The 17,756-nt window shown below is 36.8% G+C and overlaps 1 protein-coding gene across 7 annotated transcripts in view; it reads left to right on the forward strand.

Annotated features, from left to right (window-relative positions):
* The window catches only part of RAD50 (RAD50 double strand break repair protein), a 230,493-nt gene that overhangs the window by 151,262 nt on the left and 61,475 nt on the right, over positions 1 to 17,756 (forward strand). For 6 of the 7 annotated variants that reach the window (XR_007413960.1, XM_035696870.2, XM_049116046.1 and 3 more), the window contains 3 exons: positions 4,526 to 4,677; positions 8,461 to 8,646; positions 9,001 to 9,205. The exons of the other annotated variant lie outside the window; for it this stretch is intronic. Coding sequence is in view for 5 of the 6 variants with exons in the window: in XM_025433184.2 (XP_025288969.1) it covers positions 4,526 to 4,677; positions 8,461 to 8,646; positions 9,001 to 9,205 (543 nt within the window). In the remaining variant the exon portion in view is untranslated. The remainder of the gene's footprint in view (positions 1 to 4,525; positions 4,678 to 8,460; positions 8,647 to 9,000; positions 9,206 to 17,756) is intronic. 7 annotated transcript variants of the gene reach the window in all.

The raw sequence follows: 17,756 nt of genomic DNA on the forward strand, positions 1-17,756 counted from the left end.
TAAAGCTGGGAGATAGGTGATATCTTCAAAGTGCTGGAGAATAACATTCAGTTTAAAATCCTATATCCAGCAGAAATATCCTTCAAGAATAAAAGAGGAAATGGAGTACATTTTCAGTTTTTTTTTTTAATGTTTTTTTTTAATTTTTATTTATTTATGATAGTCACAGAGAGAGAGAGAGGCAGAGACACAGGCAGAGGGAGAAGCAGGCTCCATGCACTGGGAGCCCGACGTGGGATTCGATCCCGGGTCTCCAGGATCGCGCCCTGGGCCAAAGGCAGGCGCTAAACCGCTGCGCCACCCAGGGATCCCAGATTTTTTTTTTTTTAAGAAATGACAATTATGTGTCATCAACACACTTGTACCACAAGAAATGTTAAAGGAGTTTTTTGAGGTTAAGGGGAAATGATACTAAATTAGTCTCAGAGTAAAGAATGCTCTAGATCCCCCTTTACAATCTTGAAAAACAAAAGTTCGAAAGAAACTTCAAAAAACTTAACTGCATGCCTGACCAAAGTTCAATACTCACTAAAGGAGTAAAACAAAATTCTTTATTCAACAATGTAAAATTCACAGTAAAAAATTACCTGCCATGCAGAGAGACAGAGGGAACCCATAACCAGGAGAAAATTCAGTTGTAGAATCAGATAAAAAATGAAAGAGATGATAGAATTAGCAGATACCCTTAGAACATTATTACAAATCTTATAAATGTGTAGAAAGATGAAAAGGAAAACGTAATGATGAAAAATTGCAAGATGAAACAAAAAAGACCCAAATAAAACAAAAGGAATAACAGTGTTTTTAAATAAAGTACAGATAGGTTAAAAGTAAACAGCTGGAAAAAAATACTAAAATATGCCAACAATAAGAAAGCTGAAGTGGCTATATTAATATTAGACAGTATACTTCAGAAACCGTAACATTACCGGTGTAAAAAGAGACATTTTATGATCATGAAGGGTTCAGTTCATCAAGAGGATACAACAATTCTGGGATCCCTGGGTGGCGCAGCGGTTTGGCGCCCGCCTTTGGCCCAGGGCGCAATCCTGGAGACCCGGGATCGAATCCCACATCGGGCTCCCGGTGCATGGAGCCTGCTTCTCCTTCTGCCTGTGTCTCTGCCTCTCTCACTCTCTCTCTCTCTCTCTCTCTGTGACTATCATAAATAAATTAAAAAAAAAAATTTTAAAAAAAAATTTAAAAAAATAAAAATAAAAAAAAAAAAAAGAGGATACAACAATTCTAAATGTAAAGCTTTAATATGGAAGATACAAAAATCTATGAAACGAAAAGGAGAAATAAATATACAACTGTATTTGTAGATCTCAACACCCTTCATGGTAGAGAAAAGGAAAGGGAGGCAAAATATCAGTAAAGATATGGACAATTTTAACATTTTTAACCAAATAAACCTAGGTGACATTTGTTAAGACGTTCCACCAGTGAACAATAGAATTTACATTATTTTCAAGAACACATGGAACATTCACAAATATTCTGGACCATAAACAAGTGTTAATAATTTGTAAGGATTGAAGTCATACAAACCAGTATTCTCTGACCACATTAGAATTAAACTAGAAATCAGTAACAAAAATAACTGGAAAATCCCTAATATTTGAAAATTAAGTAGCACACTTCTAAATAACCCTTGGATTAAAAGAGCACAAGAGAAATTAGAAAAGACTTTAAATAAAAACATAAGAGAAGAATTTGTGGGATGTAGCTAAATAATGCTTAGAAATTTATAGAATCAAGTGTTTATATTATAAAAAATATCTAAATTAAAAACCTGAGAGCTTCTATCTTAAGCTTGAAAAAGATGAACTAATTAAACTCAAAATAGGCAAAAGGGGGAATTAAATTAAGAGCAAAAATAAGTGAAGAATGCAAAGACAACAGAGAAAACCAGTAAAACCAGAAGCTAGTTCTTTTTTTTTTAAAAAAAAAGGCCAATAAAATTAATAAACCTTTAAGCAGTGTGATCAAGAAAAAGAAGACAGAAATTATCAGTATTGAGGCACCTGGGTGGCTCAGTGGTTGAGCGTCTGTCTGCCTTTGGCTCGGAGTGATCCTGTGGTCCTGGGATTGGGTCCTGCATCTGGCGCTCCTTGGGGAGCCTTCTTATCCCTCTGCATGTCTCTGCCCTTCTGTGTCTCTCATGAATAAATAAATAAAATCTTTAAAAAAAGAAATTACCGTATTAGTAAAAGAGGCAATGTCACCACAAATCATACAGACATTGTGTAGATAATAAGGCACTGTTGTTAGCAACTTTATGCCAATAAATTCAACTTACATGAAATGGACAAATTCTTTTAAGGACACCAGCTACTAAAGGTAACCCAAGAAAAAATACACCTACTGAAGAAATTGATAGTTAAAACCTCATGATGAGAACTTTAAACCCTGATAATTTCACTGAATTCTACCAAACATTTTAGAAAGAAATAATGTCAGTTCTACGCAAAGTCTTTCAGAAAAGAGAGGCAGAGGAAATATGTCCCAGCTCGTTTTACGAGGCTAGCATTACCCTCATACCAAAACCAGACAGACATTATAGGAAAACAAACCACAGATACCTCTGACGAACAAAAATGTAAAAATCCATAGGAAAATGTTAGCAAATTCATCAATATGCAAGTAGAGATAATACACCATGAATAAGTTGAGTTTATCTCAGGAATGCAAGGTTTAACATTCGAAAACTGATCAGTGTAATTTGCCACATTAACAGGATAAAGGAGAAAAATCATATGAACATCAATAAATACAAAAACATCTAAATTTGTGGGATGCCTGGGTGGCTCAGTCACTTGAACATCCAACTCTTGGTTTCTGCTAAGGTCGTCATGATCTCATGAGTCCTGAGATCTAGCCCCACGGTGGACTCTCTGCTCAGCAGGGAATCTGCTCGAAGACTATCTCCTGCTCCTCCCTCCACTTGTGCCTGCTCTTATGCTCTCTCTCTCTCTCTCAAAAAATCTTTCAAAACAAAACAAAAAAAATTCAGTGTTCATGGTAAAAACTCAGCACCTTCCTTCATTCCTAATTAATTCAATACGAAAGCCAGTTGGTGAAGCCAAGGGAGGAAGGCATCCACAGATGTTAACTATGGCAACCTGGTTGGAAATTAGAGTCCAGGTGTGGAATGTAGGAATCTACAGTGATATTTTTTATTTTATTTTATTTTATTTATTTATTTTATTTATTTATGATAGTCACACAGAGAGAGAGAGAGAGAGGCAGAGACACAGGCAGAGGGAGAAGCAGGCTCCATGCCGGGAGCCCGACGTAGGATTCGATCCCGGGTCTCCAGGATCACGCCCTGGGCCAAAGGCAGGCGCCAAACCGCTGCGCCACCCAGGGATCCCTACAGTGATATTTTTTAAATGAAAGTAAATAATGGGGGAAAAGACAAAACCCTTTATAGTATAGTAGAATCTTAATGAATAAATGTAGGAGAAATAATGGAACTGGAAAATAACTAATTGATCCCTATCATAGAACTAGTTCATTCAGGTAAGAAACATTAATAGGTGCTAAAAGTTGTGGAAGAAAGTTTGATGAGGTATGAGATATTAATATGGTCTCAATATATCTCTCCTCCAAATATTTATTAATAGCAAAGTATTAAAAAAAAACTTTTATGAGAGAAGTGTGGCAGATACCACCATTATCCCAGTAGTGGGATAAATTGAAATCATGGTCCCATTAGACAAGATACAATGAAAGGAACACACATCACTTCTGTAATATTCCTGCCAAAGTTGCATAATCTGATTCTAGTCATGAGGAAATATTAGACAAACCAAATTTTGGGAGATAGTCCATAAAATAATGTTTTGTAATTTTCAAAGTAATCAATCAGGAAAGTCAAGGAAAATCTGAGGAATTGTCCCTGACTGAAAGAAACTAGAGGCATGACAACAATATGTAATTCTGAATAGTATATAATACAGTGTATTATTCTGACCTGGATTCTTTTGTTTTAAAGGACATATTTGGAACAATCAGCAAAACCTAAATAGAATCTGGGGACCATATGGTAGTAGTACGTCACTAAATTTCCTGATTTTTAGATTTGAAAGTATCCCTATTTTATTAGGAAATATTGATGGGACATCAGATCAGCAACTTAATCTCAAGTGGTTCAGAGAGTAGTTTTGTATACTGTTTTTTTTTTACTTTTTGTAAGCTTGTGTATGTTTTAAAAAATCTTTTGGAAAACACTTTTGATATTTAAGAAGGTAAGATTTATTTATTTGAAAAATCTACATATTTGATCTAATACTGAATAACAGAAAATAAACAATTTTAGTAAATCAATTAAAGACTATTCTTCTCCTCTTCTATATTGAATAGCATATAGAATGTCACTTATTTTGGACATTTTTCTTTTTTGTCCTCATTTTTGATAAGATTTCTTGTGCCTTTTTTTTTTTTTTTTCTTGTGCCTTTTATTTTAGAACTAACATTCTGATACTAAGGTAGCATAATTTTTCTCCATTTACCTTCAAAGGTTGCTCAAGAAACAGATGTTAGAGCCCAGATTCGTCTGCGGTTTCGTGATGTCAATGGAGAACTTATAGCTGTGCAGAGAGCTATGGTGTGTACTCAGAAAAGCAAAAAGACGGAATTTAAAACCCTGGAAGGAGTCATTACTAGAACAAAGTAGGTGTTTATTTTATATTTGAATATCTGTTCATTTTCAGTCTTTTAGGTTCAAGGAACCTAATGGGTTTTTCTCTATTATTTTGGGGGGCATATTAATTTTTTTAAAGACTTTATTTTTTAGAGCAATTTTAGGTTCTCAGCAAAACTGAGCAGAAAGTAGAGTTCCTGAGTACTCTCTGCCCCTACACACATAGGGCTTCATCCACTATGAACATTTGTTGTTCTATCTACTTATCAGTTAAACAGAATGATCCCATAAATGATTTAGTGGTAATGCTACATTCCTTTGAGTAATTTATGAACAGTTGCTCAATTAAAGGTGCACAATCACTCAAGTATAGATTGAATAGAAAATGGTAGTATTAGGAGTGCGTGAGATGAGAAGCATAACAAATAAGAAAGAGATAGGGATCCCTGGGTGGCGCAGCGGTTTGGCGCCTGCCTTTGGCCCGGGGCGCGATCCTGGAGACCCGGGATCGAATCCCGCATCGGGCTCCCGGTGCTTGGAGCCTGCTTCTCCCTCTGCCTGTGTCTCTGCCTCTCTCTCTCTCTCCGTGTGACTATCATGAATAAATAAATTTAAAAAAAAAAAAAAAAAAAAGAAGAAAGAGATCATCTATCTCTTTCAACTCTTTGTTAGAGGCAGGTATTATCTTGTAATGGGTTTGGATTTTGGAATTAGCCTCCCCTGGCTTCAAGGCTTTATCCTTGTTGAGCAGATTACTTAACTGTCACCTTACCACTTCCTTTTACTTGTTTATTTATTTGTCCAACTACTGAAATAATTCCATTCATTAATAACATTTAGCACCTGTTATATGCTAGAGGCAGTATATTAGCTAATGGCTTCTCCAGCAGATTTGTTTTGATGGCATTTAAACACAGATCTCTCCCACACTCCTGGGATTTCATTCCACTCCAGTTACTGTCTCTTCTTCCCCTTTACAGCCAGTCTTCTCAGGAAGAGTTGTTGATACTCACTGTCTCCATTTCTTTTCTTCCTTCTTACTCGTCCAGCCCCATTCCTCTACTGAAACAGCTCCAACTAAGGTCACAGGTACCCTCAGTGTTAATTAGGATAATGCTATTGCTTTACAAAACAGATCACATAGAAGCCTGTGTTTGTTTCACTTATAAAAGAGGGATTCAAAAAAAAAAAAAAAAAAAAGAGGGATTCATTATTACTGTATTTATTTTATTTTATTTATTTTATTTTATTTTATTTTTTTATTTTATTTTTTATTTTATTTTTTATTTTATTTTATTTTATTTATTTTATTTATTTTATTTTATTTATTTTATTTTATTTATTTTATTTTATTTTATTTTATGATAGTCACAGAGAGAGAGAGAGAGAGGCAGAGACATAGGCAGAGGGAGAAGCAGGCTCCATGCACCGGGAGCCCGACGTGGGATTCGATCCCGGGTCTCCAGGGTCGCGCCCTGGGCCAAAGGCAGGCGCCAAACCGCTGCACCATCCAGGGATCCCCTACTATATATATATATATATTTTTTTTTTTTTTTTTACTGTATATATTTTAGAAAGTTGTTTTAAGGTTTGAGCTAATACATATAAAATGTTTAATAGGTAATAGGAGCTTATGTATTAGTTTCCCATCTGCAAATAAATTACAAATTTGATGGTTTAAAACAATACACCTTCATTATCTTACATTTCTGTAATTTATGAGTCCAAATTGGGTCTCATCGGCTTAAAATCAAGATGTTAGGAGGGCTGTGTTCCTTTTTGGAGGTCGAGGGAAAACCTATTTCCATGCCCTGTCTTTTACAGTCTACCCACTGGATTCCTTGGCTCATGGCCTTCCTTCACCTTTCAAAGTCAGCAATAGTCGGCAGAGTTCCCATCACTCTGACCTCTTCTTCTGCCTCCCTCTCCCCTTTCAGGACCCTTGTGATTGTGTTGGCCCACCAAGATAATTCAGGGTGATCCATCTATTTAGGGTCCTGATGATAAGCACCTTAACTCCATCTGTATCATTATTCTGCCATGTAACCCAACAAGTTCACAAATTCCAGGGATTAGAACATAAATATCTCTGAAGGGCCATTGTTCTGTGCACTCTAATTCAGTAAATGGTAGCTGTTAATAACTTCTTGAAAATTTTTAATAGACTTCCATGATGTGACACTGTTTTCTCTTTATCTTCTTCATGGCCACATCCTACTCAGCCAATAAAGGTAGGAGTTCAACAGGCTGTCCTAGATCCTCTCCTATTTTTGCTCTATATTTTCTTCCTAGTTAATCTCATTCTTATCCATTACTCAAATTACTGTGTATTTATAGGTGACTCAGAGATTTAGGTCTCCAGACGTTTGTTTTTAGACCCATGTATGCAGCTGTCTTTCTCATGTTTTACCTGTTCTTTCAAAGACACCTCAGTTTCAACATGTTAAAAACCAAGTCTTTCTCCTTGGTGCCTTCTAACAAACCTCCCACACCCTGATATTCTTACAGTGCTCTTCATCATAGCCAATGGCACCCCTATCCATACAGTGACAACAAACCAATAACCTCTATCTTGACACTTCTTTGCCCTCTATATTCAGTTCATTACCAGGTCCTGTGAATTTAACCTAAAGGTCTGTTGAATCTTTCTTTCCATCTGTGCAGTGTCCATTCGATTTCAAGCTACCATCATCTTTCCCTGGTCTAATGTGATAATCTCCTTTTTTAAAAATATTTTATTCATTTATTCATGAGAATACACAGAGAGGAGAGAGAGAGAGAGGCAGAGACACAGGCAGAGGGAGAAGCAGGCTCCATGCAGGGAGCCCGACGTGGGACTCGATATCGGGTCTCCAGGATCAGGCCCTGGGCTAAAGGCGGTGCTAAACCGCTGACCCACTGGGCTACCCAGATAACCTCTTGATCTGTGTCCATTCAATCCCCCAATAAAACATTCTCAGTGTATTTGGTGTAGTGTTTTCAAAATGCATATTGGAATATATAAATGACAATAAACACAGACACTGCTTCTGCCCTCCTAATCTAGTTATTAACAGATACTGAACAGAAGATAGGAAAGAAAATGTTGAATTTGTCCTTCTGATGAAAGGTATTGAGAGATCTCTTGGAATTGAAGGGCATGGAAGCTCCTGGCCCTAGGTATAATGATGTAGGGAGCTCATCTTTTAAAAGACCCTAAAGAAAAAAAATAAAAGACCCTAAAGACACTTCTCTGTTGGATTTATTTGTCTCTGTCACCTTAGAAGTTGAGGTCTACTGATTAAGAATCCTCCTTGGATTTGCTTAGGTGAGTATCACTAAAGTTTGTTCTCTTTTCACAGCGTGTCTGTTACTGAACAGTCCTTATCTAAACAACATAGTCTTCACATGTTTTTATTGGCACCATTGCCTGTCTACTATGGACCATCATGTTTTGTTTTATTCTTTTAAGCCTCTTATTTCTCTTATTTTCAAGTTCTGGAGATGTAAGGTAGTTTTCTCTGTTTACCATCTATAAATATTTTAAATTATCATATTTAAAAGTACAGACATGTAAAAAATCAATTTCTGGCATCTTTTCCTGTCCTGCCCTGTTTTACCTCCTTTTCATAATGGAACTGCTGATCATTTAAGAGTTAAACTTTTTACCCTGAGGAATATTGTAATGGGATGAATGAGGGGACTTTTATTTTTTTCTTCTTCTTTTTTTTTTTAAAACAAGTACAGCATAAAGGATTGATTAAACAGTTAAATAAGTACAAATGGAGGGGTTCTTTTATTTTACATAAATTCTCAATTTTTGTTTTCTGTAGGCATGGTGAGAAGGTCAGTCTCAGCTCTAAGTGTGCAGAAATTGACCGAGAGATGATAAGTTCTCTTGGTGTTTCCAAGTCTGTGCTAAATAATGTCATTTTTTGTCACCAAGAAGACTCTAATTGGCCTTTAAGTGAGGGAAAGGCCCTGAAGCAAAAATTTGATGAGATTTTTTCAGCAACAAGGTTTGTAACCTTTAATGAGACTTTATAACCCATTAAAATATTGAGCAATGATATAATTTGGATGCTTCTTTTTTTAAAAGAGAAAAAGTTTTAAAAGTAAAATGTCATCAGTTATTATCTGTCATCCAGTAGTAACCAGTGGGCCTATTTCCTTTCTGTTTACTTTCTGCACATCTCTCTTGATCTGGCTAATAATTTTTATATAACTTTTTCATTTACCATTATATCATAAGCATTTTGTAAGTTACTAATAACTCTGTAAATGTTATCTTAACAACTGTGTAATATTCCATCATTTGAATCTACTGTAATTGCCTTGTACAGAAGTTTGATTTTTATTTAATATCTCCAAAGGTACATTAAAGCCTTGGAAACACTTCGGCAGGTACGTCAGACACAAGGTCAGAAAGTAAAAGAATGTCAAACAGAATTAAAATATTTGAAGCAAAATAAGGAAAAAGCTTGTGAGATACGTGATCAGATTACTAGTAAGGAAGCCCAGTTAACATCATCAAAGGAAATTGTCAAATCCTATGAGAACGAACTTGATCCATTGAAGGTAATTTGATTTCTTATATAATAAGAAAGTAAAAAAAAAAAGAAAGTAACCTTTTATCGTGGTAGCACCCCTAAAGCACTTTATATAAATTTTAATATATATATTTCTTGAAAAAATTATCAGACACTATATAAAGTTATGGTTAATATCTTAGGTGTGTAATAGATGGTTAGTGTTAGAATTGCCCAAAGAGCTTGGATTTGAGAGTAGAAGGAATGGTACCGTCATACTAAGTTACTAATGTAGATGTTTAGTAATTGAATAATGACCCCACTTTACACATTTTTATATTCTTTTTTTTTTTTATTGGAGTTCAGTTTGCCACCATGTAGCATATCACCCAGTGCTTATCACCCAGTCGCCCCATCCCCTCACCCACCTCCCCTTCCACATTTCTATATTCTTAAGGAGATTTTTTTTTAATTGACACATCTTTCCAGGGAATTTTTGTAATTTTCAGGATGTTCTTAACATTGTACAGAATTTGGAATTGATGCATAACATGTTGATAATATTTGCATATGAGTTCAGCTTTCTAAACTTCTGTGGTTTATAAGAAAGGCTATAAAGACCATAAATAAAAATGCTGATTTCCTAAACATTTATTGAGTGTTTCCTGTGTGTGAAGGATATACATGGTATATGGTGCTTAGGGCTACAGGTACAAGAACTACTACAGGTACAAGAACTACAAGATTTTTTTAAAAATCATTTAAAGGTTACTGATCTGGCTTTTTAAACTTGTCTCCAAATACTGGTATAGATTTTTAAAGATTTTTTATTTGTCTATTTTAAAAGGTTTTTATTGTAATCATCTGGTTCTCATCATGACAAAAATATTCCTTAATCCCCATCATCTATTTCACCCATCCTCTCACCCATGTACACTCTGATAACCATTAATTCTTTATAGTTAAGAGTTTGTTTCTAGAGGTTTGTCTTTTTCCTTTTTTTTTTTTTTTTTTTGCTTTTGCTCATTTGTTTTGTTTCTTAAACTCCACATGAGTGAAATCAAATCAGTCTTTCTCTAATTTATTTCACTTGGCATTATACTTTCTAGTTCCATCCATATTGTTGCAAATAGCAAGAATTCATCAGTTTTTTTGGCTATTTAATATTCCACTGTTTTATACATCACATCTTTAACCATTCATCGGTTGATGGACATTTGGGCTGCTTCCATATTTTGGTTGTTGTAAATAATGCTGCTACAAACATAGGGGTGCATGTCTCCCTTTGAATTAGTGTTCCTGTGTTCTTTGGGTAATGCCCAGTAGTGCAGTTGCTAGATCTTAGGGTAGTTCTGTTTTTAATTTTTTGAGGAACCTCCATACTGTTTTCCAGAGTGGCTGCACCAGTTTGCATTCCTACCAGTAGTGTACAAGAGTTCCTTTTTCTCTGCATCCTCAGCAGCACCTTGGGAGACATGAGATGATATCTCATTGTAGTTTTGATTTGCATTTCCCTGATGAGCAGTGATGTTGAGCATCTTTTCATGTGTCTGGATGTCTTCTTTGGAGAAACGTCTAACGTCTGTTCATGTCTTATGTCCATTTTTTAAGTGGATTATTTGTTTTTTGGGTGTTGAGTTGTATCAGCTCGTCGTATGTTTTGGATACTCACCCTTTTATCAGATATGTGATTTGCAGATATCTTCTTCCATTCTGTAAGTTAACATTACTTTGATGGCTTCCTTCACTGTGCAGAAGCTTTTTATTTCGATGTAGTCCCAATAGTCTATTTTTGCTTTTGCTTCCCTTCCCTGAGGGGACCTGTCAAAAAAGTTGCTATGGCCTATGTCAGAGGAATTATTTCTTACACTCTCCTAGGATTTTTATGGTTTGAGGTCTCACATTTAGGTCTTTAATTTGTTTTATTTTTGTGTATGGTGTAAGAAAGTAGTCCATTCTTTTACATGTAGCTGACCATTTTTCCTGACATTTGTTGAACAGTCTTTTTTTCCCTTGGATATTCTTTCCTGCTTTTTTGAAAATTAATTGGCCATATTATTGTGGGTTTATTTCTGGATTTTCTGCTCTATTGATTGATGTGTCTCTTTTTATGCCAATACCATACTGTTTTGATCACTACAGCTTTGTACTATAACTTGAAATCTAGAATTGGATGTTTCCAGTTTTGCTTTCTTTTTCAAGATTGCTGTGGCTATTCAGGGTCTTTTGTGGTTCCTTACAAATTTTTGAATTGTTTATTCTAGTTCTGTGAAAAATGCTGTTGGTATTTTGATAGCATTAAATCTGTAGATTGCTTTTGGTAGTATAGACATTTCAACACTATTTGTTCTTCCAATCCATGAGCATGGAATGTCTTCCCACTTTATGTCATTTTCAGTTTCTTTCATCAGGATCCTATGGTTTTCAAAGTACGAGCCTGTCATTTCTTTGGTTAGCTTTACTCCTAGTTGTCTTACTGTTTTTGATGCAATTGTAAATGGGATTGTTTTCTAAATTTCGTTTTCTGCTGTTCCATTATTGGTGTGCAGAAACACAATTGATCCTGTGTCCTTCAACTTTACTGAATTTATCAGTTCTAGCAGTTTTTTGGTGGTCTTTCCAGTTACATGTCTATATACACAGGTGTGTGTGTATATATACATATTTAGAATGTATGATATATAGAGTTCACATGTACTATACATATATACAGTTTAGTGTATGTATACTATACATACATGGTTTAGTATACTATGCATTAATAGCATGTAGTATCATGTCACCTACAAATAGTGAAAGTTTTACTTCTTCCTTACCAATTTGGTTGCCTTTTGTCTCTTTTTGTTGTCTGATTGCTGTGGCTAGGACTTCTAGTACTATGTTGAATAAAAGTGGTTTTGTTCCTGACCTTAGGGAAATTCCGGTTCTCAGTCTTTCCCCATTGAGGAGGATGTTAGCTGTGGGTTTTTCCTAGATGGTCTTTATTATGTTGAAGTATGTTCCCTCTAAACCACTTTTTTGAGGGTTTTTATCATGAATGGATGTTACACTTTGTCAGATGTTTGTTCTGCATCTGCTGCAATGATCACATAGTTCTTCTCCTTTCTCTTATTGATGTGATGTATCATATTGATTGATTTTATGAATAGTGAACCAGTCTTGCAACCCAGGAATAAATACTACTTGATTGTGGTGAACGATTTTTTTAATGTATTGTTGGATTTGGTTTGCTCATATTTTGTTGAGGATTTTTGCATCTGTGTTCATCAGAGATAATGGCCTGTAGTTCGCTCTCTCTTTTTTTTTATGCTGTCTTTATCTGGTTTTGGTATCAGGGTAACACTGGCTTCAGAATGAATTTGGAAGCTTTTCTTCCTTCTGTATTTTTTGGAATAGTTTGTGAAGAATAGATACTAATGTTTCCTTACACGTTTGCTAGAATTTACCCGTGAAGTCATGTGGTCCTGGAGTTTTGTTTTGTTGGGAGTTTTTTGATTACTTCTTTAACTTGCTTGCTGGTTATTAGTCTGTTCAAATTTTCTATTTTTTCCTCATTCAGTTTTGATAGGTTATATGTCCCTAAGAATGTATCCATTTATTCTAGGTTGTCCAGTTTGTTGGCATATAGTTTTTTATAATATTCTCTTAAAATTGTTTGTATTTCTGTGGTGTTGGTTGTTACTTCTCTTCCTTTATTTGTGATTTTATTTGAGCACTCTCTTTGTGCTCTATTTATTTATTTATTTATTTATTTTATGATAGTCACAGAGAGAGAGAGAGAGAGAGAGGCAGAGACACAGGCAGAGGGAGAAGCAGGCTCCATGCACCGGGAGCCCGACGTGGGACTCGATCCCGGGTCTCCAGGATCACGCCCTGGGCCAAAGGCAGGCGCTAAACCGCTGCGCCACCCAGGGATCCCCTATTTATTTATTTATTGACTAGTGTATTGGTGGGTCTGGCTAGGACCTTATCAGTTTTGTTGGTGTTTTGAAAGAACCAGCTCCTGGGTTTATTGATCTATTTTGTTTCGTTTTCAGGATTTATTTATTTATTAGAGAGAAAGGTGAGGGGGGACGGGGGCGGGGGAGAGGGAGACTCCCTGCTGAGCATGGAGCCCGACACCGGACTTGTTCTCACAACACTGAGATCATGACCTGAGCCAAAACCAAGAGTTGGATGCTTAACAAACTGAGCCACCCAGGTGCCCCTGCTTTGTCTTTTTTCCATTTCTATATCATTTATTTCTGCTCTAATCTTTATTATTTCCTTCCTTTTGCTGGTTTTGGGTTTTGATTGCTCTTCTTTTTCTAGCTCCTTAACGTGTAGGATTAGGTTGTTTATTTGAGATTTTTCTTCTTTAAGTAGGTACGTATTACTATAAAATTCCCTGTTAGAATGACTTCTGCTATGTCCCAAAGATTCTGGACTGTTGTGTTTCATTTTCATTTGTTTCCATGTACTTTTTATTTTTATTTTTATTTTTTTTTACTTTTTTAATTTATTTTTTTAGGAATCTCTTCACCCAGCATGGAACTTAAACTTACAATCCTGATTTTATTATATGTGCTGCCGAAGTGAGCACAGCTTACAACCCTGAGATCAGGAGTAGCATGTTCCTCCCACCAAGCCAGCCATGCACCCTTCCCTGTACTTTCTTCTATTTCCTGGTGACCCATTCGTTGCTTAGCATGTTATTTAACCTCCATGTACTTGTGTTCTTTTCACATTTTTTCTTGTGGTTGATGTCTGGTGTCATAGCTTTGGGGTCGGAAAAAATGCATGGGATGTCTGATCTTTTTGAAGTTGTTGAGACCTGTCTTGGGGCCTAATATATGATCTATCCTGGAGAATGTTTCATGTACACTTGAAAAAGATTGTGTATTCTCGTGTATTAGGATGAAATATTCTGAATATGTCTATTCAGTCTATCTGTTCCAGTGTGCCATTCAAAGACCCTGTTTCCTTGTTGATTTTCTCTTTAGATGATCTGTCCATTGATGTAAGTGGGGTGTTTGTCTCCTATTATTGTATTACTATCAATTAGTTCCTTTATGTTTGTTATTAACTATTGTATGTATTTGGGTGCTCCTATGTTGGGTGCATAAATGTTCACAATTTTTGTATCTTCTTGTTGGATTGTCCCTTTGATTATTATATAGTATCTTTTTCTCTTGTTATAGTGTTTGTCTTAAAGCCTATTTTGTCCAATATAAGTACAGCTACCCCAGCTTCCTTTTAACATTCAATTGTGTGATCAGTGTTTCTCTATCCCCTCACTTTCAATCTGCAACTGCCTTTATTTTTTTTTTTTAAAGATTTTATTTATTCATTCATGATAGACACACACACACACACAGAGAGGGAGAGAGAGAGAAGAGAGAGAAAGAGGCAGAGACACAGATAGAGGGAGAGGCAGGCTCCACGCAGGGAGCCCGACATGGGACTTGATCACGGGTCTCCAGGATCATGCCCTGGGCCAAGGCAGGCGTTAAATCGCTGAGCTACCCAGGGATCCCTGCAACTGCCTCTAGGTCTAATTCTTTTTTTTTTTTTTTTTAGATTGTATTTATTCATGAAAGACAGAGAGAGGCAGACACAGAGAGAGAAGCAGGTTCCCTATAGGGGGCCCAGTATAGGAGTTGATCCCCAGAAGGAGATCATGCCCTGAGCCAAAGGCAGTTGCTCAGCCACTGAGCCACCCAGGCAGCCCCTGCCTTTGGGCCTAAAATGAGCCTCTGGTGACGCCTGGGTGGCTCAGTTGGTTGAGCATCTGCCTTTGGCTCAGATTATGCTCACTGGGTCCTGGAATTGAGACCTCATCGGGCTTCCTGCCCAACAGAGTCTGCTTCTCCTTTTCTCTCATTCTGCCCCTCACCACTGCTTGTTCGCTCTCAAATAAATAAATAAAATCTTTCAAAAAATGAAATAAAACGAGGCTCTGGTATAGGTCTTTTTTTTTTTTTTTTTTTTTATCTCCATCCTGTAACCCTTTGTCTTTGATTGGAACATTTAGTCCATTTACATTCAAGGTAATTATTGATAAATATGTATTTATTGCCATTTTATTGTCTTATGGTTGTTTCTGAAGATTTTCTCTGATACTTTCTGTCTTTATCTCTTTCATATTTACTGGCTTTCTTTAGTGATATATGTCGATTTCTTTCTCATTATTCTTTGCATATTTATTAGTGGTTTTTGATTTGTTACCGTTAGGTTACCATTAGATTTGTATATAATCTCTTCTACATATAGTAGCCTATGTTAAGTTGATGGTCATTTAAGTTTAAACCCATTTACTTTTTTCCTCCCTACATTTTAGGTATATGACATAATACTTTACAGTTTTTATTTTGTGGATTTCTTGAGTGGTTTTTTTACAGAAACAGTCATTTTTCTTGATTTGTGTTTCCTATCTTCATATTGTCATTTTGGGCTCTCCTTTCCACACACAGAGTCCCCCTTTAATATTTATTGCAGTGGGCTGAGTTAGTGATCATGAACTCCTTTAGTTTTTACTTGTCAGGGAAATTTTTGATCTCCTATTCTAAATGATAGCCTTTCTGGATAGAGTATTCTTGGCTATAGACTTTTCCCATTCAGCTCTTTAAATATATCATGCCACTCCTTTCTGGCTTGGAAAGTTTCTGCTCAGAAGTCAGATGATAGATACCCTTAAGGGGTTTCCTTTGTATATAAGTGTCTTCTTTTCATCTTGATGCTTCAAATATTTTGCCTTTTTAATTACAGTATATACTATGATGTGAATCTGCTTTTACTGATTTTGTTTGGGGTCTCTGTGCCTCCTGAATCTGGATATCTATTTCCTTCCTCAAATTAAGGAAGTTTTCAGCTATTATTTCTTCATATAAATTATCTGCCGCATTTTCTCTCTCTTCTTCTAAGACTCTTATAATACAACTATTATTATGTTTGGTGGCATCACTGAGTTCCCAAAGCCTGTTCTCATTTTGCATAATTCTTTTTTCTCCATTTTGTTCAGTTGGGTGACTTTCCATTAACCTCTCTTCTAGGTTACTATATCTTTCCTCTGTTTCTTCCAGCCTGCTATTCATTCCATCAATGTGTTTCTCATTTCATTTATTTATTTTTTTAAAGATTTTATTTATTTATTCATGAGAGACACACAAAGAGAGGCACAGACATAGGCAGAGGGAGAAGCAGGCTCCATGCAGGGAGCCCAGTGTGGGACTCAATGCTGGGACTCCAGGATCACGCCCTGGGCTGAAGGCAGATGTCAACTACTGAGCCATTCAGGTGCCCCTCTCATTTCATTTATTGAGCTCTTTATATTTGCTTATGTTATTCATTAACTCTGTGTTAATGGTCTCACTATTGTCTTTTCTTCTTTTCTCAAGTCCAGTGCATATCCTTATGATCATTTATTTAAATTCTCCCAAGAGGCATATTATTTATATCTGTTTCACTTAGATCCTTAGCTGTGGCCTTGTCCTCTTCTTAGATTTGGGAGAAATATCTCTGTCTTCTCATTTTTGTCTATCTCTCTGCCTGTTTCTGTGTGTCAGGAAAGTCAGCTATGTTTCCTATTTCTGAGAGTAATGGCTTTATGAAGAAGAGGTCCTGTAGTGCCCTGCCATATAGTGTCCCCTGTTCTATGGGGCCTGACCCTTCTGGGAGCATCTCCTATGTATGCTTCATGTGATCTCCTTTTGTGTCCTGGCTGCTTTATCCTTCAAGCCAGTCAGTCATCTGCAGAGGCTGTCTTTGCCTATTGTGGGCAATGGTGGGTCCCTGGCCTGATTGTGGCATGTTTTAACTAGGTGTACTCTGATCTGCTTGTGAAATGAGATCTGTCACCACCGCCACTAGAACTGAAGCTTTGCAAAACTCCCAAGTTGGGAGATGGGGTGTTGGCAGAGATTTGGGCCAGTGTTTTGGGGGAGGAGACCTGCTACATTGGGACTGAGATGAGTGTGACAAGGACCGGAGGTTCCACTAGAGTGTGGAGGCTGTGTGTAGCTTGGTATAAGTTAGGTATTGAGTGTCAGGGCTCTGCTGGTTCCTACAGATGGCCCTGAGGGCTGGGGAGGGAAATGCCAATTCCTTTGTTTCTGGACCAATCCCTGAATGAACATTGCCTCTTTAGGACATGTTCTGAGATGAACAACTAACCTCCCCACTGTGTGCCCCAGGTGTTCTTTAGATTGCTCTTTCCACGGTATATGACTACTGGCTGTTTGTCCAGCATTTTCTCCAAGAGCAGCCTCATGGCTCTCTGAGCTTTCCTAGAGTCAAACACTTTGAAACTCCAGGCTGCTTGCAAGAACTCAAAAAATTCAGGCCCTCTTCGCTTTCTAAGCCGATCGCTCTGGGGATCCATTTTCCCTGTGTGCTACCCTGTATGTTAGTCTGTTTCCTCACTCTTCTCTGCAACTGCAGCTCCCTCCTCACCCAGGGCTCATAATCCCTTTTCTCCCAAACCACATCTCTACACTTCCTACCTTCTTCAGTGTCACCTCTTCTCTACCTTTAGCTGTGGAGTTTGTTCTGCCAGTCTTCAGATAGACTTCTGGGGTACGTAAGATGATTTAATAGTTATCTACTTGTATTTGTGGGATGAG

The sequence above is a fragment of the Canis lupus genome, chromosome 11, assembly GCF_003254725.2.
Source record: "Canis lupus dingo isolate Sandy chromosome 11, ASM325472v2, whole genome shotgun sequence".
Classification (NCBI taxonomy): Eukaryota; Metazoa; Chordata; class Mammalia; order Carnivora; family Canidae; genus Canis; species Canis lupus.